The sequence below is a fragment of the Diplodia corticola genome, assembly GCF_001883845.1.
Source record: "Diplodia corticola strain CBS 112549 chromosome Unknown scaffold2, whole genome shotgun sequence".
NCBI classification, from domain to species: Eukaryota; Fungi; Ascomycota; class Dothideomycetes; order Botryosphaeriales; family Botryosphaeriaceae; genus Diplodia; species Diplodia corticola.
The window spans coordinates 479,015-504,897 of NW_017971481.1; the positions used below are offsets into that span (position 1 = coordinate 479,015).

General features: G+C 58.9%; 6 protein-coding genes across 6 annotated transcripts; 2 read left to right on the forward strand and 4 right to left on the reverse strand.

The window, feature by feature from the left end:
* Positions 1-878: 878 nt before the first annotated feature.
* BKCO1_2000165 (translation initiation factor sui1) lies at positions 879-1,358 on the reverse strand (the record flags this gene model as incomplete). Its single annotated transcript, XM_020272358.1, has 3 exons — positions 879-893; positions 953-1,179; positions 1,247-1,358. The coding sequence occupies 3 exons, from the start codon at positions 1,356-1,358 to the stop codon at positions 879-881; spliced, it is 354 nt and encodes a 117-aa protein (XP_020134911.1).
* Positions 1,359-6,609: 5,251 nt separating this feature from the next.
* Positions 6,610-7,991, reverse strand: BKCO1_2000166 (protein serine threonine kinase; the record flags this gene model as incomplete). Its single annotated transcript, XM_020272359.1, has 2 exons — positions 6,610-7,340; positions 7,400-7,991. 2 exons carry the CDS (start codon positions 7,989-7,991, stop codon positions 6,610-6,612), a joined length of 1,323 nt encoding a protein of 440 aa, XP_020134908.1.
* A 6,769-nt stretch (positions 7,992-14,760) lies between these two features.
* Positions 14,761-16,098, forward strand: BKCO1_2000167 (uncharacterized protein; the record flags this gene model as incomplete). The annotated part of the gene is made up of 1 exon (XM_020272360.1): positions 14,761-16,098. The coding sequence occupies one exon, from the start codon at positions 14,761-14,763 to the stop codon at positions 16,096-16,098; it is 1,338 nt and encodes a 445-aa protein (XP_020134909.1).
* Positions 16,099-16,816: 718 nt separating this feature from the next.
* Positions 16,817-20,552, reverse strand: BKCO1_2000168 (pyridoxal-dependent decarboxylase domain protein; the record flags this gene model as incomplete). The annotated part of the gene is made up of 9 exons (XM_020272361.1): positions 16,817-17,429; positions 17,500-17,783; positions 17,830-18,408; positions 18,465-18,573; positions 18,627-19,191; positions 19,245-19,652; positions 19,737-19,941; positions 19,989-20,135; positions 20,190-20,552. The coding sequence occupies 9 exons, from the start codon at positions 20,550-20,552 to the stop codon at positions 16,817-16,819; spliced, it is 3,273 nt and encodes a 1,090-aa protein (XP_020134912.1).
* Positions 20,553-21,499: 947 nt separating this feature from the next.
* Positions 21,500-23,422, reverse strand: BKCO1_2000169 (siderochrome-iron transporter sit1; the record flags this gene model as incomplete). Its single annotated transcript, XM_020272362.1, has 3 exons — positions 21,500-22,837; positions 22,894-23,118; positions 23,177-23,422. The coding sequence occupies 3 exons, from the start codon at positions 23,420-23,422 to the stop codon at positions 21,500-21,502; spliced, it is 1,809 nt and encodes a 602-aa protein (XP_020134913.1).
* A 766-nt stretch (positions 23,423-24,188) lies between these two features.
* Positions 24,189-25,506, forward strand: BKCO1_2000170 (peroxisomal membrane anchor protein; the record flags this gene model as incomplete). The annotated part of the gene is made up of 4 exons (XM_020272364.1): positions 24,189-24,275; positions 24,337-24,572; positions 24,635-24,719; positions 24,769-25,506. The coding sequence occupies 4 exons, from the start codon at positions 24,189-24,191 to the stop codon at positions 25,504-25,506; spliced, it is 1,146 nt and encodes a 381-aa protein (XP_020134750.1).
* Between the last annotated feature and the right edge of the window lie 377 nt (positions 25,507-25,883).

Below are 25,883 nucleotides of genomic sequence, written 5' to 3' on the forward strand. Positions count from 1 at the left end.
CTTGGTTCTTGTGCGCGCGTGTGTGTGTGTATATGTCTCCATGTGCGCTTGAAAGCATCTGTGTGAGAAGCGGAAAAGAGAAAGTCTGGTATGTATGTCAGCCAATGAAATGATGTGTGTGGTGGATTTTTTTTCTCCCCCAAGGTCATGCATGCATGCTGTGAGCCGTCGTGGGCTTCGGATAGTGAGTGAGCAGCTGTGCAGATAGTACGAAATTTGGGAAATATGCGTAGTCCATCCTGCAATCAGATGTGCCCAGTCTATCCCATTCCGAGGAAAGGAGAGATGACCCATCAACGAAAGAAGAGAAAATGAAATTCGATAGATAAGAAACGAGGGCTTGTTCAGGGCGGGAAGTCGGAAGAACGGAAGGATCAAAGGGCTGTGGGCACGACAAGCATTCACACGGTATCAGCCGGGAGGATCTAGCGGTTGGGACGGATAGGTGCCGCCAAAAATTTAGGGGATCTGTTAGGGTCGACACGCCTCCCCTATTCTACGATTGGCGCCAACCAGTCATGGATTGTCGGGTGTCAGACCAGCCTTGCGAGGATCATAGATGGATGGTGGTATGCTTGCACGCCAGAGAAGGATTTGAGGAAAAGAACCGCATTGCATTCCAATATTGACAAGCGACTGCTGCTGCCTTCCTTGTAGCGGGCGCAGGCCCAAAAGCAACGGATACATGTAGCACTGGAGATAAGAGTCGTAAGTCATCTGTGATCTACTCGTGCGCCGTCCCGCTGTAAGCCTTGCCGCCTAACCCATTTGTCGCATCTCGCGGCCGGTGTGTTAAGGAGAGCCAGACCCAGTGTCTGGACCGGGTGATCTTGAACGATCACGGAGTGCCGGGCGCGGCGCGGCGCGGCATAGATGGCTTAGAAACCGTGGACCTGGGAGGAGGAAGCACGCAGTCAGCCATGTGTCGTCGGAAACGGAGATGTGGGCTCACCTTGATGGTCTTGGCATCTAGCTCAAGTCCCTCCTTCTTGTCGGTGAGGAACTCCTGGACATCCTTGCGCTGGTCACCCTGGAGCTGGATGACCTCGCCCATCTCGGTGTCGGTCACGATGGTGCCATTGCAGGCAAACTTCTTCTTGATGACCTTGAGGATCTTCTTCTGGTCGAACTTCTTCGGAAGGCCCTGAACCGTGGTCAAAGTCTTGCGACCATTGCGCTCTGTCAAAGGCTCCTGTCAGCTCACCGTGGCGGTGCGAGGCGAGGCGACGTGGGGGAGGAGACGTACGCTGAATGCGAATGTGGATGTAGTTCTGGGTCTGGCCCTTGTTTTCGCTATTATCCTCATCTGCCTCCGCGAACGGATCAAATGCCTTGAGGTTCTGGATTTCCGTGGTCATGAACTCGGCTTGGACGGTTCGTGCGCTAGCGAGGGTTGTATGGGGGCAAGGCGCTGCTGCGGTGTCGAGACGTGGCTTGACGCTGGCGATGATGTCCGTTTGAGCGGTGATGGTGGGGCAGTCGAAGAGGTGGCAGTCAACTCGTGTGAAGTGGAGGCGGGAGAGCCAAGCCCCGCGCTAGCCAGCCGCTAACTGCTTTGGTAGGAAACGTGCGAAACGGCAGTGAGTCAGCAATCGCGACTGCCGTATGACTCTACGCACTTTTAAAAGAGCGACTCTTTCGGAGTTGTTGGCTACGACCTATCTGTTCGACTTCCAAGAAGCGTAGAACACGTGGTTTCAGCCCGGTGTTGCTCTGTGTCGTGCAGGAAAACCAATGCCACCCCCCCTCAACGTCGAAGCTTCTGTCGAGAATACGCACAACTGCCGCCGGCACACGTCCATGCGGCAGCATACTGAGGGGAAAGCCCAGCACCACCTAAACATGTACACGTGTGGATAGCCACCGTCACAGCGGGCCAAAACATATTACTGAGCGTACCTGCGCCTGACTCAAAAATATTGACCAAAAGATTTTGACAGATTAATTCAACCACCCACGCAAGTAGGGTGCAATATTCCTACACTTGGACGTGTGATCATAATTACTAGAATCGCACCAGGCGATTCGGTCCTTCCGTGTTCTGCAAGAAATTCTACATTCTCCTCAAGCGGAATGCCCGGATGCAAATGTGCATACATACCTTTGCACAACGACATCCAGATATATCTACGTAGATGGGGTGCAACATTTGCCCGACATAGACGTGGAAATTCTGCAGTCCACTGCGCAGCATCTCGACACGCATGTTGTAGATCCGAATAGCATGAATGTTCCCCACCGCATCCCCAACGCTGCCAATGGTTGCAACAGCGGGTGTCCATATGAAACGATTCGTCTCGAAGGGGTTTACCGAGCATCTGGAGATCAACGGTTTCGCGATACGAGCAAAGCGGAAGCCGAGTGCCACAGGAATCCTACGCATAATAGTCCATAAGCCATGTACGTATAGGACACATGAAACTGCGTGTACGTGTCTGATGAAGCCTGGTCTCTTTCTCCTCGTTGCGACACTATCGAGACGCGAGCGCCTCGTCAAAACTCTTGCGAGCAAAAAAAAAAAAAGTCGCGTGAGGACAGCTCACGTCTCCAGACAGCACCTTCCGCATGACCAAGCCAAGCGGGAGTGGTGTGCTTGTTCGTCCGTAATCGACAGAATGATGGCGACACGTCTGCTGCTTCCGTCGAGGACGGCTATGACGGTTGATCTACCGTGACGGTCTCGACCGGACAACGTGATGCTCCTCCTGCTGCCTTCGCACGGCCTTGAATTTCACCACATGTCTCAATGTGCTCAGCGAGGTGGCGGCTGCCGCGGTATCCACATCGTTTCTTGATTTCTGTATGATAGCATGAGTTGGGTCGTATGCTGACTGTGCAAGGATCACCTCCCCGATCGACACAGGCACGAGGCCAGGTCAAGTTGCCCTTTCCGGTTGAGCAAGAAGGTACGGGCGACCGGCCATGCCTGTAGGTGGGCATAATAGATCGCAGATGAGGCGGAATCCTTCGGTGTGCTTCGCCACCCCGTCGTGTCATCCGTCCGTACTCCGTCGTCAGCCCCGGATAAAAGCAAGGCCGCCCAGGATCGATGTCCAGGATTGCAACAAGGCAGGCTGCAAGAGGAATCGGAATGGCATGAGAGGGGGAGTGAGCAAGCACGTCGTTGGCTACTTGGGCAACGGCTTCTCAGTGTCGTGTCGGTACGGAGGAAGTCGAGTCCGGATGACACAAGAAAAAGCGGTTTGGCCCCCGGTGATCCAGCCACCTCGCTCACTCTCTGGTGTTCTCGTACTCGTAGGCTGTCGTTCAGATCTCTCGACGGATGGATGAATGGACTGCGAAGACGCGTTGCCTGCTTGTCTCAGTTTAGCGGTTGCTGCTACTGCCGACGAGATGTAGCTCATGTCACAGCTGCTACAGGCGCATGTGTGATTTTGCGTGCGGTGGGGGGGTTGAAGCGCATTATTGCCAAGTTGCTTTTCTTGCTTTCGTGTACGAGATGATCTCCACATTGTTATCGTGGTCCGACTTGAGAAGCTAGATGGCTCCATGCGCAGCGCGTGCGCCCTCGATGCCCGTTAGATCAATGCGCCGGATTACGAAGAGCAGAGCAGGTAAAAGGTCAAGTAAAGGAAAAGGAGACGTGTCATATTTCATTATTCTCAAGATCGGCGCGTAATAGGCGTGAAGAAGGCCAATGAACACGACGTCTGCGCTGTCTTTGGTCCGACGAGAACAAGTCAGAAGAAAATGCAGAGACGGAGGCACTAGGGCACGGCCAAAAGCGTCCTGCATCTGACGTTTGACGTGTATGCACAGCCGTCGGGCGCTGTGGTACGTCCGTCCTGCTTCTTTTCCTCCGAAGCATGGTCCGCATAGGTCCAGCCATGGCGAGAGGGACTCGACAGCAGGGACCACCGCATGCTAACACGACGCACCCAGCCTGCGCCTTCCGGTGGTGGTAAAGGCAATCACCGGCCGGCTGCCGGGGCCACTGCAGCATCGTGGAAAGGTGTGTGGGCGCGTGTGTCGAGAGGCCACCGGTGACGCTACCTTTTTTTTGCTCTCTGCAACCACCAACGCCCCAATCTATTTCACATGGCGATACATGCGTGTCATAGGGGACACAAGGACGCACGAGAGCGACGGAAGAGGAGGCGCTCGAGTGGCGGATGGCCGGGGCGGACCGACACGGGCGCATGGTCTCCCAGACAGAGAGGGGCAGTGCTGACGGGCAAGATGCTGGGGGGCTCACGGGGGCCTTACTTCGAATAAAGGGCGTGGTGAAGCAATGGATGGGCGCGCAGCCTCTCGCGTTGACGGTGGCGGCAGCCGCTCCCAACGGCTGCAGCGCCTTCGCCATGGGGCGGCCACCGCATCAAGCCGGGTGCATGCAGCAGAGGCTGCATCTGGTCGGATCTGGGCGGGAGCGGCAATTGGCAACGCTGACGGCGTGGCACCCAAGCGCGCGCGTTCCGCTCCGTTGGCCGCCTGGCGGAACGGAGAGCAAGGGCGCATCGTGCCACGGCCCTCGGTCCAGCGCTGGTGCCGTTGGAAGGCGCCGTGGGGTGGGACAAGAGCCGCGTAGGGCGACCGGTGTACGGGGGCCTTGTGTGCGCGCGCGTGTAGCCTGGGGCGGGTCAGCCGTACGTGACGAGAAGCGTGAGAGGCGTGAGAAGCGTGGGAGGAATCGAAGGCTTAGCGGGAGGAGCGGCGCGCGCGGGGCGGCGCGGAGGGTGCGGTGGCAGAGGCGAGGGCCACGGGCGAGGGCCACGGGCGACGACCCAGGGCACAGAGTCCCAAGTGCCGGGCCGTCAGGCGGCTTGAGGGTGCGGCATCTCGCATGCAAGATGGCTGGAACGGGCTGGTGGCGCTGGTGGAGGGGGGTGGGGGGCGGTGCCGGGCGAGTCGTCAGGTAGAGTCGTTGGTGCAGGGAGGCACGAAGGGCGGATGTGTGTCAGGCCGTGAGTGGGCATGTCTCGCGTGCATCTCGAAATTGAGAGAGGCAGCCCAATGGCGGGTTCGGCCTGGCAGCACGGAATATTTGCTTCTTCGCCAGTGGCCGCGGTCTGGTGACGCCGTCAGCCGCGCATGAGGGCTGCGCCGCGCTCGAGTCCCGGACCGCGTGTCGAAACAGCTTCGCACGTTCGATGCAGAAACACGGCGCAAGGGGCCGCCGCCAGCGGCAGCCTGTGAGCTCATGGCGCAACGTGCGACGGCCAGCGCGAGTGGCAAAGTCAGCCCGGCAGGTGTGACATGGACGCGCCGGGGCCTCGTCGAAGATCAACGAGTGCGACCCAGTACCGTCGCGTCGGGGGCTGGAGCGACAGCATGCACCAGCATGTCGCACTCTCTCTCACTCCCGGAGGCGGTGGGTCAGATGACACTGCTGCAGATCTCTCGCCTGGCAGAATCGTCGACGGGCAGAGCATGCAACAACGAGGCTGGGCTCTCGGCATCTTGCCTCAGAGCGTGCCACCCTGCGCAATCGGGCCATCTCAGCACCCTACGTGCGTGGGTGCCCAGCATCTGCCGCTGCCGATGCCAATGACGCTGGAAACTCAATCTCAGCGCCGCCCCATTGGCCGCATCCTCCACACCACCGCACGCGCGAGGCAATAGACTCGAGCCCGCATCCCGGCTCGCTGCCCATCGCCCCCGGCCTAGGGCCCATGGCCGCAGGCGGTTGGCTTCACGCTTGGTCGCCCGCCTCGCCGCTGGCGCCCGCCTGGCGCTGCCCCGAGTCGCGTCTGGGTCGTTGTCTCTTGCCATTGCTCGGCCTGCTACCTAATTTCGTCACCGAAAGGGGAAGCGAGATTATGACGTCCGCCCTGCCGGTAGCTCGTTTCTTCAACAGTTCGCAGCGGCCTGGCCGGCCCTCATTGGGGCCTGTGCCACCCGGAACATGCGTCGTCCGTCGCAACCTTCGGTCGATCAATGAAACTCACTCGTCACCAAGGGATTGATTGCGGCGCGGCCGGGGAAGGTAGGTTGCATCGTCAGGATCTGTTGTTCATCTTTTTTTTGTTGGCCCATTGCTATGTCTCTCGCCAAGCCGTCTCATTCCATCATCTTCGGTCAACTCGCGCTAATCTTACAAGTGAGCTTTTCTGCTCTGGTATCAAAATGAATGTGAATGGAGCAAACTAAATCTCCAGCAAAATTGACACTCCAGGTGCTTATTCGGGGTAAACTCCTTGTGAAATGCCGCATCTGTGCTCCAGCTCTCTGCTGAGCCCATCAGATTCTTCCACCCCCGGGAACCGGTCTTTGGCTGAAAGAAAAGAGTAAAAAGCAGATATCCGCTCGCCATTCTAATGAAGAAGCGACTGGCCTCACGGCTAGGAAGAATCCGGAGCAATTAAAAAACAATACAAGAACCTGGCACCACCTTGTCTATCTCTGTCCTAGGCGGCAGCTGAAACCAGGTGAATAAAAATGTCCTTTGGAACGCCGTTGGTGCTTTGTTTTACGCCGGACCCAGACCAACCCCCTAACACCTTACTGAAAAAACAGTACAGCTCATCTCGTCGTGAATTTTGGGGAAAGTAGTATAGAACACATCGTGAAGAAGGCTCGTTAGAAAAAAAAAAAAAAAGGTAATCAGAATATCTCCGTGATAAGGCAAGTTCCGGTGAAAAGTTCCGTCTAATGGGCGCAAAGAGGCCTTTGGAAGGACAGTTGCTGAGAAAATTGCTTTACCAGGTTGCCAGCCTGCTGGAAGTAGGAGCTCAGCCAGGCGTTGGCTGGACTGGGGACGTATGAATGGTGGGGAGCAATGCCCGCGCCTTGGCACGGTACGTTCACATGCTGGACCGAAGAGGCGGAAGAAGCCGAGGAAGAGGAAGACACGTGGGAGAAGACCGATCCCGTGTCAGACCCGGAGCTGCCAGAAGAGATGGAGAGTTCGGGGTAATGGAGAGAGTAAGGTGGAGGAGAGATGGGTGCCTGAGGAACGAAGTTGGCCATGTAGGGTTGCGGCATGGGCATCATGCCAGGCTGGAATCCAGGGTTGCACTGGTCGTACGGCTGGATCGGAGGAGTGGAGATGGGGGCGGGAGCATAGATGGGAGTGGGGACCTTGGTGAACCTCGGGCAGCGGTGGATCAGGTCCCTCAGTTCGGGAAGCTTGATCCTGGTGGCCGGGTTGGGGTCGAAGATCCTCCTCAGGATGGCATCCAGTTCGTACGAGATGGGAAGGATTGTCCTCAGGAAGTTGGGGTCCTTCATGAATGCGCGGAAGGTGGAGTCCTCCAGGGAGGCCTTCTTCCATGGGTTGCGTCCACAGGTCAGGTTGACGAGGATGACGCCCAACGACCACACGTCATTGGGTGATGACTCGTAAGATGCGTAAGCCTTGGGGTTGGGCTGTTGGCATTCTGTGTCAGGTAGATTAGCGAGTGCCGCAAGGACCATCTTGGGCCGAACGAAAGCATACCTGGAGACATGTAGAAGGTAGAGCCGCAGCCGAAGTCCGAGGTGTAGGGATCCGAGGTGGCAAGGCCAAAGTCGGCGAGCTTGACGGTGTTGCCATTGTCCGTTACCAAGATGTTCTCCGGCTTGAGGTCACGGTGGTAGATGCCAAGGGAATGGCAGTATCCAACGGAATCCAGTATCTGCAGGAAAGCTCTCCGGGCAAGTTCGTCATCGCGGGCATACCTTCCACGCTCAGTGATGTTGGAGAAGAGGTCGCCATCAGGGCAGTACTCCAGAACTACGTATGTGCACTCAGGTGAGTCCATGATCTTGACCAGCGACACTACATTCGGGTGCGAACTGGCCAAGTGATGGAGCTGGATCTCACGCTGCTGGAACTTCCGCTGGCGGGGCTCGAGGTTGAGCTTGTTCAGGGCCTTGACAGCATACTGGACTCCGGACTGGATATCCACGGCCTTGTAGACGGTTCCGTAGGCGCCCTCACCAAGGATTCCGATGAACTGCAAACGGCCGGCGAGGATCTGACCCAAGCGCTGCTGCGGCGGCGCGTAACCTCCACTGAGCGTTGGCGATGCGGGCGGGGTGGGCAACATGGTGGAGTGAGGGTAAAGGGCGAGAAGTGTTGTCCTTAGCGGTCCAGCAAAGGGCTCCAAGGACGGACCGGAGAGAGAGCAGGCCAAGTTATTAAAGCGGTAGATCCAAGTGGCCGTGCGGGACAAGAAAACACCAGGATTCCTGTGGCCGGGGCGCGGAAGCAAGAACTGTGAAAAAGGAAACCGGCGGGTTGCGATTGGGTGGGCGGTGGGGCGGGTCGGGGAGGCTGAGGGTTGTGAGGCGGGAAGGGGGAGAGAGAGAGAGAAGAGGAGTTGAGGCTGGAGGCGGAGGACAGGAGGTTATGATGTATGATGGTGTGGCAGGCAAGCGCAGCAGTAGCAGGCGGGCAGCCGAGGCGGGCAGCGGTGATGATAAGTGCGTTGCAGGGCGCGACAAGGGCCTGTCTAATAGGAAGGCGCAGGCTAGGTGATCCATGCTCCACCAGAATGACGAAGAGGGACTGGCGTGGCTACTCTGCTGCGGGCCCCCCTGGCCGGCGGCGACACGGCGCTCAGGCACTGCAGGCTGACGGACGTTAGCGGCATGGCTATGGCGAAGGATCGTGACGGGCAAGAGCCTAGCGGCGCCCCGGCGTGCAAGGAAGAACAGGCCGGTGCACGGGCGCCTGCGCCCGCCCTCCACGCTGCCGGAGCCAGCCAATGGCAGGTGCCGCGCGCGTCTCGCCGGCCAGCCAACGCGCTTGGCTTGCAGTAGAGATGCTCGCGGACTCGCGCTGCAGTTGGGCGCCGTGCTGCATGCGTCGTGCGGGCTTTGTCTGCGCCGGGCGAGGAATGGGCCAGCCATGCGCTTCGCCCTTTCTGGCCCGCCGAGCAGCGCGCTGAGACATTTTCGCGGCCGCAGCTCCCCAGACGGGTGCGACGGCCAGCCGTGCCCTGCCTGGCGCGGCGGCCCACCTGCACAGCGACAGGCCGGCGATCTGCGCTGGCCCCTGGTGTGCCGCGTTTTATTGTTGTTGCCCACGAGCCGTGCGCGCACCAGGGCAGGGCGGCGCGGCCACCACCGCTGCTGCTCGCGTGTGGTGGTCGTCAGCCAACGGCGGGTGCGCTTGGGTCGTCCAAGCCTCCGTTGATCAGCGCCCTGCCAATAAGCTGCCGCCGGGCTTCTAATCTTGGGGCGCCCCCGGCGATGACTCGTCGTCGCCTTCATGCGCTGGCTGCGGGCTGCGAAACGCCCGCGACCCTTCTCACGCTCCGCGACGACGCCTGTCGCATCCTGATTGGGTGTCTGACCACAGCCCCGTTATTCCGCGAGGGCCGCCTTGCTCTCGCTGACGGCGGCGCTGGGATTGGTGGCCACCGCCCGCCTGCCCTCTCGCTCGCACGCCCGCTGCTCGTTATTTCGAGCCCGCAAGCCCGCAAGCCCGCGAGGCCGCGAGCCCGCCAGCGGCCGGAAATTATGTGACAGGCAGCGAATTATTGCAACCGTTTCAGGCGGGCGCAAACCAGACAAAGCTCCGGGGCGGGCTGGGCGGCTGGGCGCATGACCGGCGGCCGGCCGCCCTGCTGCTGCCAGCTGCTGCTGAAGAAGAGAGGTGGTCTGGAAAAAGCCCATCTCGTCTGCCACGTTTTGGGGGTGGGCCCTTACGCGATGGCGTTCTCTTCTCATGCTCGACGCGGCATGGTGGATTGTCCGGATAGGCGGCCAACCCTACACCGACGCAAGCAAGCGTGTTGACCGGCGAGCGACAGAGACAACGGGCGCCTCCACAGCCCTGAGTCTGGCCGTTTCGATAGAGCGGATCGTTCTTGCTCGCCTCCCTCGTGTGCGCGCACCGGCAGCATCGGGCCACAGCGTCGGCAGGCCAGTCACCATGCGCGCATGCCTTCGTAACCGGAAAGGGCGGACCTGATCGGTGGAGTGCCTTTCACTTTCTGCCGCCTGACACTTCCAGATTTTTCGACGAGCAAGGGTGGCTTGAGCCCGGCAGAACGTAAGGCCGTACTGCCGCGTCGCTACTGCCGGGGCTGAGGCGCAGAGTCATCCAGAGTCAGAAGACGCAACCGTGGCCACAGCAGCGGCGAAGGCACAAGGCGACGAGCCAAAAAAAAAAATCGGTGCAGCGTGCTCCCGTGAGCAGCTCACAACCCCACATTGCCCCGGCACAGACACACCACGCGCAGCAGTCTTCAGCTTCGCTGTCAAGCCTCTGGGCCGGGCGCTGCGCACACCGCTCGTCCTCTGCGGGCCTCGATGCACGCCCGGCCAGCCCAAGGGATGCTTATCGGCAATCGAGCCCTGCGCTTTCCGCCTTCTCCACACGGCAGCGGCGAAGGAAGGCGGGAAGGTCGGCCCATCAGCCACTGCAGCAGGCCGGCTCGCCCGGGGCAGGCGCTCCCTCGTTCCGTAGTCGCTAGGTAGCGGTCTTCTGTCGCGCGTTCCATCACTCGCAAGGCCACAAGGCCAACCAGCGAACCAGCCAACCAACCAGCCAACCAGCCAACCAGCCAGCCGGCCGACCAGCCGGGCCAACCAGCCACCCGCCGTGCACCGCGATCCCCGGCCTCGTTTCGATGGGCACACACACGAGCGACGAGCAACAAGCGTGCAAGCTCCCCGCTACCGTCTCACGAGCTGGCTCGAGTAGATTGCGACCCCAGAGTTGTTCGCGGGCGCGGCGCCGTGATGCGCTGCAGGCCCGGTGTGGGGCAACAGAAACACGCTCGAGCGGGCGGGCGCGCGCTTCATGAGGAGGCGGTAAGCGTCTTGAATCGTGGGTTGCAGATTGCCACGATGGCCTCGCAAGCCAGTGGCCAGCGTTGCAGAAGCACACAGCGCCTCCTCTCCGCCCCCCACATCGGTGTCCAACGTCCAACATCCGCTGTTCTCCAACATGCAGCGCGCGCTTACTCCGTCCACCGGGTGCTGATCTCGCTTGCTGTGTGCCATCAATGCACCGACGCGCAATCACAGTTAATCAAGCCTTCAATCAGCTTCACACGCGAGATTCGAGAATGCTCTGCTCTTACCTACCTCTTACCTCTGCCGCGCCCCTCGTGACCTGCTGCCCCGTCGTCATCGCGGCCGCACTGCCGCTTCAAGCCTCCCGCATTGAACGAGAGTGTTTCAGCCAGTCGCACATCCTCCCGTCCCAGCCCAGCGTCATCTCCTAACCGTCGACGGCAACGCGGTCGAGCCCACGGCCGCAAGTGTCGCCCTCGGAGCTTTCCAATCGAGATGACGCGCAAATCTGAGATGCTGTTGCTGTTGCCCAATGCCCCAGCCCCGTGCAGCCCGCCGCACCCATGCCATCCATGCCGTCCATGCCCGCTCTGCCCGCTCTGCCCGCTCTGCCATGATGAGCAGCACCAGGGCCCGCGAATGGGAAGGGCCATAGCAGACCGTTGCCTAGCCCGGCCAGCGACCGTCAATGCGCATCACATAGGTATGCCAACTTTTGTCTCCGTTTGGCGCGCCGGTGAGAGCGCAGCCTTTCTCACCACCACCGACCCCCCCGAGGCTCCCACGCCTGCCGCTCGATTGCCGCCACGTCCTGCTCGTTTCGTGCTGCTGCTTCACAATGCCGTTGCCCAGGCCGTGCGCCCGTGCTCTTCTGTCGCCGTGGCCATGATGGTTTGCCCTCCTCGGGAGCAATGGCTTCCGTGCCAATCTGGGACCGGTCTGCATCACCATCCCGCCCCCTCGAACCATGACGCATCCGTTCCCTCGGGGAGCAGGGCAGGGCACGGTGACAGGGCACGGCTGTTGGGGGAGGTGGTGTGTGCGTGTAGCTAAGGGAGCGGGAAGAGGGAAGAAAAAGCACGGGTTGCCGCCGCGGGAAGGGGGCTCACTACTTGTCTCATCCAGACGTCAGCGTCGACGACCCCCTCCCAGCCGCCGATGATCGCATAGGCCCTCCGCCCTCCATCAACACTAACCATCCGCCCAGCGCTAACGTCTTAGCCAGCTAAGAAACATCATCGCGTCAGAAAAGGCCGATCGACGAGTTGCGTACTTTGACTGTACCGTGGCTCGGCCGTATTCCTTCCGTCCTTTTTTCTTTTCTCATGTCCATCATCTTTCTCTTCCTTGCGGCGGCGGTCGCGTTTGCTGACTGTACCAACAAGGCCTTGTCGGGAACGAGCCGCTGGTAACAGGATTTTCTTTCGCTCCTTGGCTGGTCCCACATGCGACGCATGTAGGTATGCTGGCTGGTGGCGATGCTCTTACATAGTACTCGCATCAGCTGTCCTAATCTTGTGTTTAGGTATGTATATCACACCGAGTGCGAGCCCCGCACCTTGTTTCGCAAATGGGGTCAGCAACAGGGGGAAAGCTTAATTGACCGATAAAACTTTCCGACGCAGCCATGAGCGTGCTGTGCCCTTGTCGCTGCGTGCAGTGTGCGCCTGCTGAGAAGCGGGGGACGGCGGTAAAATCAGTCATCCGCCACCTCCTCTTCTCTGCAACGGTTCGGCGAGCAATGTAGGACGAGAGCCCAAGAGACAAGCCTGCTTCCGATCGTACGTCCTGCAAGAATTGCCGAATCAGAAGCGACGTCTACTCCAGCGCTGGTGATACCAATCTCAGCCCTTTCCAGTAGTGCGAGAAAGGTAGGCTAAACGTGCTCGAACTCTATTTCCGCTTGCATGCATGTAGAGCTGCAGCTGAGGGGCTTGCACTACTGCTTGCTCTTACTCATGATCTCGGGACCCTTGGAGTTACCGAGCCATTCGGCATACTCTCCATTATTAGAGCCCTACCCTCGTGTTGCGGGTGCTTGCAGTATAGCCCATGCTACTAGCCTGCAAGCATAAACCCTCCCCACATTTTTGACTACCACTCCTTGCGGGATGCAAGCGGAACGGGGTCGAGCCAATTAGCAGACTTGCGGGTGCATGCTCATTACTCCCCTTTGGTACCTCGCGTGCCTTGTGTGAAGTGACGAGTGTGTGGTGAAATGCTCTACGCGAATCAGGTGAGAAAGCAGCATGGCGCGAGGCCGTGTGGTGACGGTTCGCCGGCTTTGGCTCGCGTGGCTTGACTCCTGGGTGAAAGTTGATCTTAAGGCTGACCAGCTGAACCCGGATCCGGCCAGAGACGTCAAGCTTGGCAACGCTCTCAACGTGTGTCCTCGGTCCTTTCTGATGACACGGGCTGAATTGTGGTTGGTTGAGTGAGTGGCTTCACCAAAAGGCGCTCGACTGCGGCTGGCATGCCGCATACGTCGTCCGATGACATAAAACTTGAAGACGCACGCAGGCTTTGCCGCCCCGGCGGCGCTCGCCAAACAGCCAGCGCGACTCATGGAATAGCTCGGATCAGCTTTCAGGGCAAGTATAGAGATTTGGTGTATCCCTTCTCAGGTGTGGAGACTGTGAGCAGTTCGAGGCTGAAGACACTAGTGGCGTCGAGTCAGTTGGCGTAGGCTGGCGTAGCCACGCGCACCGTAAAGAATACGACGGAGGGTGGTGTTCCTTGGAGCCCTATAAAGTAATGACGCTGTCAACCATGGAAACAATGGTGGAGCCCATTGGTACGGACCGGAAGCCCCGCAGCCAATCTGGACGCCGCCACCGGAAAGAAAGCCATGCCAAAAGGAATCCAAAAAGGTAAGGCTGATTAGAAGAGCCGGCGCTGGGTCTAATGTGAGAAGCGCCGGCACTAGGCAGCCATGAACAGCTTCTCCGTCCAGAGCCGCAGAGGCAAAGGATTGTGGCAGGAAGCAAAAGCCACATTGTGAGAATGGAAGGATTTCTGTCGGTGTTACTCAACGACGACCTCTCCGATAGGGCGCTCATCTTTGGTCCTCTGGGAAGTGTCGGTGCCAGTGACGCGTCCAACAAGGCTGAGCTGGATATGACGTGCTTTACTTCGGAAGGGAGCGAAGCAGGAGGCAATCTGGGAACAACGGCGGAACCGATGTTGAAAATGTCAGCGGGAGCTCCCGGTAGATCTCATGATCCATGACAGCGCGTCGTCATCATCATTGGGACGAGCGGAAGATAACGAAAACGACGGCTGCAATGGAAGCAAGAGCAGTGGGAAACCATGGCGCAAGGCTTCGGCTGCCCTCGCATACAAAGATGCCGCAAGGGCTGGAGAGCAGGGTGCTTTCGGGTCGGTTGGTGGTGCGCTGTCCGTCATGGTCCCAGAGGCAGGAGGGGGTGGTGTTCAAGCAGTTGTGTCGTTCTCGCGGGTATTCCTCGGCCAAGGGAAGAAGTTGATTTAATCCTCGCATCTGCTTCCGGACATCTGCTTCAGCCACGGTGTTTCTCGTCGAAGCAGGCTCGGCTCCATGACTCCATGGCTCCATCGGTCCAGAAATTTGCGACGGCACGGGCCTTTCCGAGCCGCCATGACTCCGACGCAACGCTTCCCCTCCGACAGAGCGTCTGGGTGACCGTGTGCGCGGATCCGGCTCTGATGGTGCTGCTGCGGCGATGCGCAGACTCGGCGGATGGATCCTGCGTCGCGTCGCGCTGGAGGTGAAGCGTCCGGTCGAGACAAAAGGGCGGGCGAGGATGCAACAGCGGAAGATTGCGGACAGGGATGGCCGTGTCGGTTGGCAGCTGGCTCGTATAGCGGCGCAGGACGAGAAGGGTGGTGAGGAGGGAGAAGAGAGAGACAGGGTCAAGTCGCGTCGGGCATCGCGTGTTTTCAGGCATTTGCCGGCGACGTCACCCGCTAGACCCTGGCCTGCCAACAACAGCCAGCTCTTCGCCGACTTTTTGGCTTGCAATCTCAATCCTCGCCCCTGGCCATGCCGCTGCTGCTGGAATTGCCCATCACCGCCCGACTCCCGCTCGCATGCCGTCGCCATCCGAGCCCTCGACGCCTGCCCGTCGCATGAGCCGCTTTTCCGAGGACTTCACCACAGCCGTCACCTTTGGATCCTCGCCCCGCTGCCGCCAGTTCCAGCCCCAACGCGAGCCATTGGCACATCGCCCCGATCTGCGCTGCATCGACCACAAGGTGAATGGCCCGCTGAAGCATCTGAACCCTACGAGGGCCCATTACAACATCGTTGGCGACGACGGGAAGAGCCGCCATGCGCACCCGGGGCCCGGCATCTCTTGGAAGTGGACCTCGAGAAACAACCGCAAAGGCCGCCATGCACTGCAAGTCCGTGCCCTTCCTTCGTCCGCTGCTGAGCACCACTTGCCCGGGAGGACCAACCACCCCCCTCAGATCCCGCACGGCGTCGCCCGCATGCTGACCAGCTTCCCTGTCTGGGACATCTCCTATCTCACTGCTGTGACCTTCACCCTGGGCAGTGTAGTGTGGGTGCTCAACGCCTTCTTCGCCTTTCTCCCCCTCGTCCGACCGTCTTCCGAGTTTCAGCATGAGATTCTGTATGGAGCCGGTATCACAGCCTTCCTGGGCGCCACCATTTTCGTCGTTGGCTCCGTTCTCTTGCTGCTGGAAGCAGTCAATGAGGATCGCGCCGGCTGTTTTGGCTGGGCTGTCGAGCGCTTGTTCCAAGACCAACATTCCCCGAGCTCCAGCTTCCACATGTCACATCCAGAGACACAGCCCAACCTTGAGAAAGCCAGCGAAGAGCGCCTCGTCGTACGTGTCCTCCCCGAAATCCCATGCGGCCACCACCATTCCGACAGGACGACCCTCATCAAGTCCGCCACCCACCCTGGCGGCCCTCGCAAGTGGCGGTGGATGCCTCGTCAGGACGAACTGCGCACCCACTACCTCCGCGAGCTGGGCTTCCTTGCTTCCCTCGTCCAATTGGTCGCCGCCACGGTCTTCTGGATAGCGGGTCTCACCTCTCTTCCGGGAATCTACGACCACATGTCCACTGGCCTGAGGGATGGCGTGTACTGGACCCCGCAGCTCGTCGGGGGGCTGGGTTTCATCCTCTCCGGCGCCCTTTTCATGGTTGAGACACAGGTGACGTGGTGGAAGCCCGCGCCATCCGTGCTCGGCTGGCACATCGGCCTCTGGAATCTGATTGGCGGTGTCGGTTTCACGCTCTGTCCGGCCTTTGGCTACGACACTAGCAGCTGGGGCCAGTATCAGGCGGCATGTAGCACGTTTTGGGGAAGCTGGGCTTTCCTGATTGGAAGCCTCGTCCAATGGTACGAGAGCTTGGATAAGCATCCCGTGGAATACAAGGAGGATGATGAAGACTAACTAACTTTCTTGTCACGTTGGATCAACGTCCTAATTTCTAATCCGGTTGTGAAAAAAAAACGCTTTGGGGAATAGAGGGGAGAGGCTATGGTCGCCGTGAATTTTGTATACACTTGCGAAGATATCAAGCAACAATCTGCTTTTGTTCCTTACTGAACGAACCATCATCACCTCACCGCAACCTTGTGTCCAGCTTCACTCACATCTGCACCCGAACATCTGCTTTACGTACTCATGAAGTAAGGTTGTTTGGACCTACATCTGCGTCAGAATGTTTGCTTCAACTGCCCACAAAAAGGAGCGCCGTAGGTCAATCTTCTTCATAGCTCACTGTGGCATTGAGTCACCAAGCTCATCCAACGGATATCAGATTATATCCAACTCATTCCGTGTAAGTACAAAGTCGTTACTCAGCTCATAGCGTAATCGTCAAACAGGAGCCATTGACTGTCTGACCCCCACGGTTATCCAGTCTTACCACCCAACAGACCTTGTCGATTTCTTTTCTGATTGCAAGAAACTCAAGTTTATGAGAAAGAGAGCTACCTGTCAAATTATATAAGGCCAAATATCCTTCAATCAGGCTTGTACATACATCCGAAACAGCACCCACGACCCTCTGTCAGATAGTCCAAATTTCCCCACCTCCACAACTCATCCACCCCCTTTCCCTCGCAGCATGGCGCAAGCTGCGGCCTTCTAGCTAGCCCACCCCCACTCACAGACTCCCAATCTTGTCTAGCTCTTTGACCCAAGCCCCCACAGGGTCTACCCGCTTGTACGGATCCACGTTCAAGCACTCGGCGTCCACGAACGCGCCGGGACCCAGCGTCATCGTACCCCTCCCCACGAGCAGGCTTTCGTCTCCGCCGTCCAGACCCAGCTTCTCCCACGCCTCCAGCACCTCCTGGCCATCCTGGCTTCCGGCGGCCGGATCTTCCCACACGCTGACGGCGAAGTCCTTGCCCTCCTGGAAGAAGAAGTTGGGCAGGGAGGCCAGGGTGGCGTTGCTCTCGGGGAACGGCTGCATCGTCTCCTCCCGGATGTCGTCGAGGAAGAGGAGGAGCGGGGTGCCGTTTCTGGAGGCGTCTCGCTTTTGCGGTGGTGTGGGGAAGGTCAGATTGATGTTCGGCGCGGTGAGCTGGATGTTGGGGTAGCGGAGAAGGGCATGGTCCACGTGGACTTGGGAGGGGTCAGAGGCATCGAAGTCGCCGTAAAGGTAGAAGGGCATGCGTCCGCTGGGATAGTCTGCAGCGAGGGAGGGGCCGGTGAGGGGACGGTCGAGCCACTTGCGCTTGACCTTGACCTTGACAGCCGGAAGCATGGGGCGTCTAGCAGTGGAAGGCGTTAGTCATTTGCTCTGTAGTGAGAGGTAGAAAGGCATGACGACGAAGAACTTACGTCTTGTCGGAATCCAAGTATCCGATCAGCTCTCCAGGCTCGTTGATGGCCTGTGTCAGGTCGACATCCCGAGTTGTGTAGAAGGTGACGATCTCTTCCGGGTATTGCGATTGCAGAGTCTGATAGTCTTCTTTTGTGCCTTTGGGAAGCTCGACTTCAAAGATGGTCTGACGACGGCGATTCGCTGCATGAAAACTGGGCTTGTGCACGAAGTAGATTGGATCTTCGCCTTGTACCAAGAATTCATGGCTGGCCTCGGTCGATTCATTACGCTCACGGGAGACCTGGCACCTGTCAGATTCAGCCTTGTGCCCAGCAACGGTCACTTACCATCACTTCCTCTTCAACCACCTTCTTGAAGATGTTCGTCAGCTCGGTGATGAAGTCTTTCTCCGTCGGGAATGGCGACATGACAACGTTGCGCAAGACGAACAGGTCCTCCTTGTCATCCCTCAATCCGAGCCTCTCCTTGAATTTGCGGGCACAGTCGCCGTACAGCTTTGGGGAAAACTCAGTAGACGTCAGATACAGAGGGATCTTGGTCGGATCGTCTCCAGGAGAGTCGACCGAGAAGTTCTCCACAACGCGCCGCATCAGATAGTTGGCCTCCCGAGTGTCGGTGTTGAGCAGCCCGTCCGAGTTGCGGAAGTTGACGGCAAAAGCGTTGATGTTTAAGTCGGAGCCCAATTTGCGGAGAAGAGAGAGTGCAGTATCGCCGCCGGGGCTGGTGTTGTTGTTGGTAACAATGTTGAGGTTCGAGGACGAGAGAATGTTGTCGCGGATCCACTGCTTCTCGGCTTCAATTGATTCCGGGGTTGCGTCGGGAGCAAGCTCGGAAGGGAGCATGTTGAAAGGCACAACGACGAAATCCATCTTATCGTCCGTCATGGCTGCCCACTGGGCCGAAAGCTGTTATCACTGATGATCAGCCTCAATTCTCGTGGCATGGGTGGGGGGTCACTGACCCTGCTGCAGGAATAAGTCACTTCTCCCAGCAATGCACCATAGCCCTCCGGATTGAGCCCGATGCACTTGTTGGCCATGAAGGTTGACACGGCCGAGGCTCCCGGCTTGCTGACGAGACTTCAGTTGCGGCCCAACGTTTTGCGCCAGCAGAGGGCACTTACCTTCCTTCCAATCCATAGATACCAATGCTGGAAGTCGAGCCCTGAGAAAGGTATGGGGTCGTCCAGGTCACCAGGTATCGCATCCGGCCATCACGGTAGGCAAGGCCTCCCGCAGGGTAGGGAATGTACCCTGACTTGTGCGGGTCCAGGGTTATCGAGTCCGCTTGCCGCAACCACCAGAGATCTTCCTGGGTATCCGTGCGCAAGGAGCTATCCGGAACAAAGCCCTCTGCCTCGCCCAGGCCCACTGGTAGATTTCCCATAAAGCCACTGCCCGGGGTATAGTCACGCGGCAACATGGACGTGAAGTAGCCTCCCCAGGCTGCATCTGCGTGAACGAGGAAGGAGAGGCCCCGCGCCTGAAAGCGGCGACGCAAGGTAAGGATTTTGCCCAGGGGATCGACGGCACCCTCCTCAGTCGAGCCGATTATGGCGGTAACAGCATAAACGGCTTGCTCTTTTTTGAGATTCTCCTCGAGGCGTTTCTCGAGCTCATCCAAGTTGATTCGCGCCCCATAGTCGACAGGGATGCCGACAATGTTTTCGGAGCCAATGCCGGTGATAGCTTGTGGGTTGTCAGCTCTACACTGCGCATCTGGAGGCATTCAGGTTGCTTACCGCCACCTTTGGGCCAGGAGTAATGACGTGTATTGGAGAGCATGTATTGCGCGGGCTTCTCAATGCCAAAGTGGCGATCCAAGGCCTCCTTCCCACGAGACTGAATGCCATAGTCATCCAATATCTGCTCGATATACTTGGACGAGATGCTGTAGTCTCGATTGAGCCGGTCTGGAATGTCAAGGATTGTTTCGGACTTCAGGTTCAGCAGCTCCCACGTGGTCAGATCCGAGAAGAGCTTCTCCACATTCTGGGCCGTCTTGACGGTGAAGGTGTCTTTCACAAGTCCAAGAGGCCCATCGAGCGCTTGACGTATGGCGAGGGGGTAGTACTTGATGTTGCGCGCTGAATAGTCCATCACATCAGCCCTTGGTCTGCGTTTCCGCATTGTCGCCGAACTTACCGACCCTGTTACAGTCAGTACAGCCTTGTTTTACAATCACGGATGGTTGACTTGCCACATTGATTCCAAGTTGGCAACGGTGCCGTCACAGGTAACGTGTCCCCACCCAACTGGCTGTGAGGACTTGGCCGTTGGGATGTTTGGCTCAAGCACGTTGTAGCCGAGCATGTCACAGAGTTGCTCGCCGACTTGCATCTCGACGATTGTTGTGATGGGGGAGGCCTCGAATGCCACATTGTTGGGGTTGTACAGCATAGTCATGAAGTATCCAAGCAGAGCTGGCATGCTCATATCCTGGCAGACGTGTTAGCATTCGACCGGCCAAGGGTGGGGAAACCTACAGTTGCCATATGGGCTTGGTATCTGGGAGAAAAGAAAGGGATCGAGGTTGTGGACATCAGGTGTGAGAGAGATTGGACGGCTTTGGCGACGGATGCGGTGCGCTCCTGGAACGTTTCCGAGGCTTGGATCTGGTCGGAGATGAATTCCTGCGGGAGAAAAGTCAGCGCAACGAATGGTATGAAAGGCAGAAGTGAGCGCACCCCGTCGTTTGGGAAATAGTCCAGTCGGCCCTTCTCAAAGTGCTCGAGGATGACGTTCATGTTGTCCTTGAAGAAGGCCAGGTTCTCAGCCCGGGGTCCGATGAAGTAGGAGCTGATTGCTTGATGGCTTTTGTCCTCGACGGACTTCTTGGAACCACCGCTGGTGAAGACATTGCCGTTGTCTTTCTTGAGCTCGACACCACCGGTGATACCGCGAAGGCCTTTGGAGGCATCTATCCCAGCATTGGCAGAAATGCTGCCAACCCTGGGGACACTGATGCCGCCAGTGGTGTTGGCCTTGCCAAGAGAGGGGGCATTCAAGCCACCGCCGAAAGTGACACCACCCAAGTTGATCTTGCTCATGGCTGATGGGAGAAGAGAGTGAAGCTGTAGCGAGACCAGAAACGGCCAGCCGACGTCCTTTTATGCTTGAGATGGCCGTCCCCGCAGCCGGAGCGTATTCGCAATCCGAGTTGCGAAGCCTCGGCGTGCAGCAGCTTCCCCTCGTGTATAACCACACGGGAACTGGAGAGCGGGGAATGCGTGCAGGGTGTTTTCGCGGCGCAGGATGGGATCGCGGCATCTTGCAGAAGGGCCGGGCCGCAGAGTGGGGGGTACCGGGAAAGCGTTGCAGCCGTGGACTCGATAGATCGAGCGAGGATGCGAATCGATGCGAGGCGACTGCGGTGTAACATCTGGCTGTGCGGGGCTTTATTTCTGCTTCTCAGCGCCAAGCTCGAGTTATAATTCCTTTTGCCTGGCCTCGAGCATGCCGTTGCTGACATCCAGGCCATCCTCTGTACCGAGTACCGACGCTGCAGAGCGACTCTCACTGCTGTGTGCAGTAGAGGCCATGAAGACCAAGTGAAGTGAGCCTCACGGAGGGGGTTGATATGGGTGTCCGCGATCACAGGGCGAACGCAACTGACCTCACAGCCGTAACTGCAGAAAGCTGGGGGCACCACTGGGATACCTACAGGTCGTCACCCCCCGTCGGCGGACCTCCCTCTAAGCAAAAGCCCGGGCGGGAGGTGAGGAGAGAAGAAAGAGAAAGGGTTGCGGAAAAGAGGGCAAGCACGATGAACGTGCGGCGATGAGTCAGCATTCACACGCTAATCGAAACAGGAAACTGCGCGCCAGCCGGGCACATGGAGAGGCAGAGGATTCATATTCTACCTATCATTTACAACAAGCAGGAGAGGTCGTTGGAAGCCTTGACCGACAGTTCCCACATGAGCTACCTTCTACGATTGCCCTCTTGCGCTTGGGCTTGGCATATATAAACGCTCGCCATGTATGTACACCAAGACTTAAAACAGCTTCGCCAGGAAGCCCTTCCGCCGCCCGTCCTCCCGCACCTCAGGCGTCACGCCACCCTTCTCCTCCGCCTCCGGTAAGCTCTGCTGGTCGGTAAGCTTGGGGTTGCGCAGGGCAAGCGAGAAGAAGATGAGCAGGGAGCTCAAGCAGATGCCGGTGATGCATAGGTAGTTCTGGGTGGAGCGGTAGGCGGCGATGACGGCGTCGCGGTCGGGGGTGCCGACCGGGTTGCTGTAAGACCAGGTGAGCGGGTCGGCATAGACCGTGGCCGCCGTCGTCGCATTGCCCGTGTGGCTCTCGAGCTGGCCCGGCAGCACCTGTGACCACACAGCCCCCGACACGCACGCCCCCAGCGCCGACCCGATGTTGTACGTGCCCAGGTAGAGACCTGTCACGATGGCCAGGTGCTCGTGCTTGGTTGCGGCCTGGATGGACGCCTGCGTCGGGTACGGGAACAGCCCGCCTGCGATGCCCAGGACCACCTGCGCGCCGACCATGCCAGCATGGTGGCTCATCGAGGTCCCGCCACGGTAGTGGATCAGCATGCCGAACGCGACCATGAACAGGCACGTGCCGAAGACGATGAAGGGCTTGAGCCGGCGGACCTTGAACACGACGACGCCGAGGAACCAGCCCATGAGGACTGAGGCGAAGCTGTAGAGCTGGGTGATGCGGGTGGCTGACTTGGTAGTCTCGTCGAAGGCGACGACCAGGACAGTATAGAGGAAGTCTGCTTGCATGTACCAGGCCCAGTTCAGGGTCATGGCGATGCCGAGGGCGGCCCAGATGGCGCGATCCTTGAGCAAGTGGAACGGAATTAGCGGGTGCACCGCCTTGATCTCCCACCACGCGAAAACTGGAATGCAGACAAAGCCAACAACGAGCGGGGCGACGATATGGGCTTCCTTCCACGTCTCTGCGACACCGCCAGCAAGCGTAAGGGGTGTCAAGAGCAAAGCGAATACCGCGATCATGAGGATGATGCCGATTACGTCTAGTTGCCAGAAAAGCGCCTTTATGAGGCCCCCGGCGCCCAATATCTCAAAGGGCGTCTTGTAGTCGGCAAGATCGGCTGACTTCTTGGCACGACGGTGGGCAACGAGCAAGGCTGCGAGAAGGGGAATGGCGCTGATTGGGTAGACAATTGCCCACATGCCGATTCCCCACCTCCAGCCGGCATTGGCGAGAGTCGAAGCAGCGACGTCGCCAGAAACCCAGGTGTTGATGATGAAAGGGGTTGCGGGGATGTAGGAGAAAAACAGTCGAGCGCGTAGCGAGGAGATGTCTCCAATAATGACCTCGACTAGCAGAATTATGAAAGTATACCCAATCTGGACCGTTGTTAGTTGGGCTGGCTTGGGCGCGAGATGAGCTTCGAAAAACGGACCTGATACAGCACAGCACCAGCACAGAAAGTGGCGACATTATTGGAAACGGCCTCGACGATGGTCCCGAGGACGTAAAAGAAGATGGAGACGAGCACCAGCTCGACACGACCGAAGACGTCAGCAATCTTGGAGGCGGTGGGCTGGCCTACAGCGGCAATAACGCTGCGAACGACATTGACAGAGGCCAAAAGACTGTGGTGTTGGAACGAGGCGGTGGCAGTGGTCTTTGGTTGATTAGCGGGTTGCTGCAACTGGCCGAGTGCTCTAGTGGGACCATGGTACCTGATATGTATATCGGACTGTAGCGTCCAATGAATAGGCATAGGCGATGACAAACACGCCAATGAACAGGAAGATGCGATCAAACAGCGTGAGATGAGCAGAGATAGCCTCCATGCGCTTGACGCCAGGACTTGTGGCGCCCATCAGCTGGAACTCCTCCGAAGGAGCCCTGGAGCCGGAGCCGACATGGGGCGCGGGCGCCTCAACGGAAGCGGACCTTTTGGATTGTTTGGTCTCAGTGGTCATCGTGTGCCGCGCTGGAGATGCACGACGGCTGAGAGAGTCGGTGAGACGATTTTCTGCAGCAGGATGGTCGGGTGCTGCGGAGCATATAAAAGATCGGGGCCGGGCAGGACGGCGGAGGCGCCGAGACTTCTCACATCCAGCTCAGGCGGAAAGAAGGAAGAAGCCGGAGGCCAAGCTGGGCGAGCCAAGGCCGATGACGGCGACCGCGGGATCAAGGCAGGCGCCCAGCAGGCGCATTTGACGCCTGGTGCCGGAAGCTGCGAGATGCGGCGCAGCAGCGACGAGATGCATGAGGCAAGGACGACGAGGGCGAGAGGTGCAAACAGACATGGTCCGTAGCCGTGGGCGAGCAGAATCGGGCGAAGCCAAGGGCGCAGCTGCAAGTCATGGCGCAAGGTCGATCCGTCGTATGCGAGATGGTACCACCTTAGAGTTTTCGGTTCCGCGCGATCTGTTGTGGAGACTCGGACGCGGGGCGAGGGTAGGGACGACATCACTGAGATCATCAGATAACTGACCACGATATCTGATCCCCGTCGCCCAAGATAAGATAAACTGCCAATCTCGACCCGACCAAGCCCGCATCCATCTGCAGGCGCCGCTCTTGGCGGGCGGAGATGGAGGGCGCAGAACACGTGATGCCGATGAGCCTCGGCTCAGGCGCTGCGCGGCGCGGGCGAGCTCGGAGGTCTCCAGCGCCTCGCTCCAGCGTTGCAACCCTCGACCTCGATGAATCCCCAGTGCTGAGACAGCACCCGCCGTCATCATGGTCCGCGAGGACCTCGTCAACTCAGCGGCAAGTCCATTCTCCGCGCCCGCCTTCACCCACGCGCTAACCGCCAGCAGGTTACATGTGAGCTCCACTTGCAGCGTCGCGTCCAAGCCCAAGCTTACCGTCGTTTGTAGTTCTCCAGGACCCCTCTGTGGCCAGCGCTCCCGTCGAGAAGCGCATTGCCTTTCTTCAGTCCAAGAATCTCACCCAGGAAGAGGTTGATGCCGCCCTAGCTCGCGCAGCCGGCGACGGTCCGCCGCCGTCGGCCGTCTCAGCGCCCTCGGGCCCTCCCCCAGCCTACGGCTATCAACAGCCACCGCCGCCTCCCGGATATGGCTCGTATCCCGGATACTGGCAACAGCCCCCTCCGCCGCCGCCGTAAGAGCTGTTCATGGCTGGAAGGAATGTTCGGACCAGTAGCTGATATGACGAGGTTGCAGGGTACCGAAACGCGACTGGCGAGACTGGTTCATCATGGCCACGGTCATGGGTGGGGTTGGCTATGGCCTCTATTTCACGGCAAAGGTAGGTCGAAATCTTTTCCGCAGCTGGACCTCAGACCAACCATACACAGCGCTATATCTACCCTCTGATAGCACCCCCGACGCCACCACAGCTCGAGCAGGACAAGAAATCCATTGATGAGTCGTTCGAGAAAGCCTTCGCACTTCTGGACCAGCTGAACACGGACACAACCGCCCTCAAGGCGTCGGAGGAAGCAAGGACGCAGCGCCTGGACTCGGCCGTCACGGAGATGGAGTCGGTCATGGATTCTCTCAAAGATTCTCTGAAGCGGCGCGACGCCGACAGCCGCCGGCTGGAGGATGACGTGAGAGGCCTGCGTGACTTGATCCCGAAGGCGCTCGAAGCCCACAAGGAGGGCACGGACAATAGATTGAAGGATCTTTCGCAGGAGCTGAAGAGTCTGAAGACGCTGGTCGGGAACCGCATGGGGTCAGGTGTGCCGAGCACAGCGTCGAGACCGGCGTCAGGTGCGAATATGTGGGGCTCACCAGCGGCTGGAGTGAATGGCAACTCTGGCGGGGTGTCGACTTCCGCGCCCCCCGCCGCGGCTCCGCCTGCTGCGGCTGGAGGTGCCACGACCAGCGCGGGCGAGACGCAGCAGCAGGACAGTAGCAGCTCGTCGGCAGCGACCCCCACGGCCCAGGCATCTTCAAGCCCGTACGCCAGGTTCAGCAATGGGCGGGCGGCGATCCCAGCCTGGCAGATGGCGGCAGCCAAGAAGAACGAGGCGGAGAAGAAGGACACGTCGGAAAGCGGCACGGTCAGCGAAGCAGGTGCTGGGGCGTAAACGTGGGAAAGAGCTATGGTAGGCTCGATCTGCGCTGTGTACAGTCTTGGTTGTTTGGGTGGATTCGCATCGGCGTTGTGCTACGGGCAAGCTGCAACGGATGCTCATGTCACTGGGCCTGCGGCATTCCTTCCTTTGGAGTGGGCGGGAATAAAAAGACGCGCTGTGATTAGTGAGTGCAGAATGATGCTGTGTGTCGGATGGCTTGCGTCGGGAGCTGGGGCGTGCCGGATACGCGCGGCCCGTCTACCGCGAGGCCGTCGGTTGGGCAGGGTGCGACGGGCTGTGCGGCGTAGTTGATGAGGCGCATGCTGCAGGTTTCTTTTTTCTCGGTTTGGGTTGAGGGGGTGTTTGTTCGCATAAGCATAGCTGGCGAT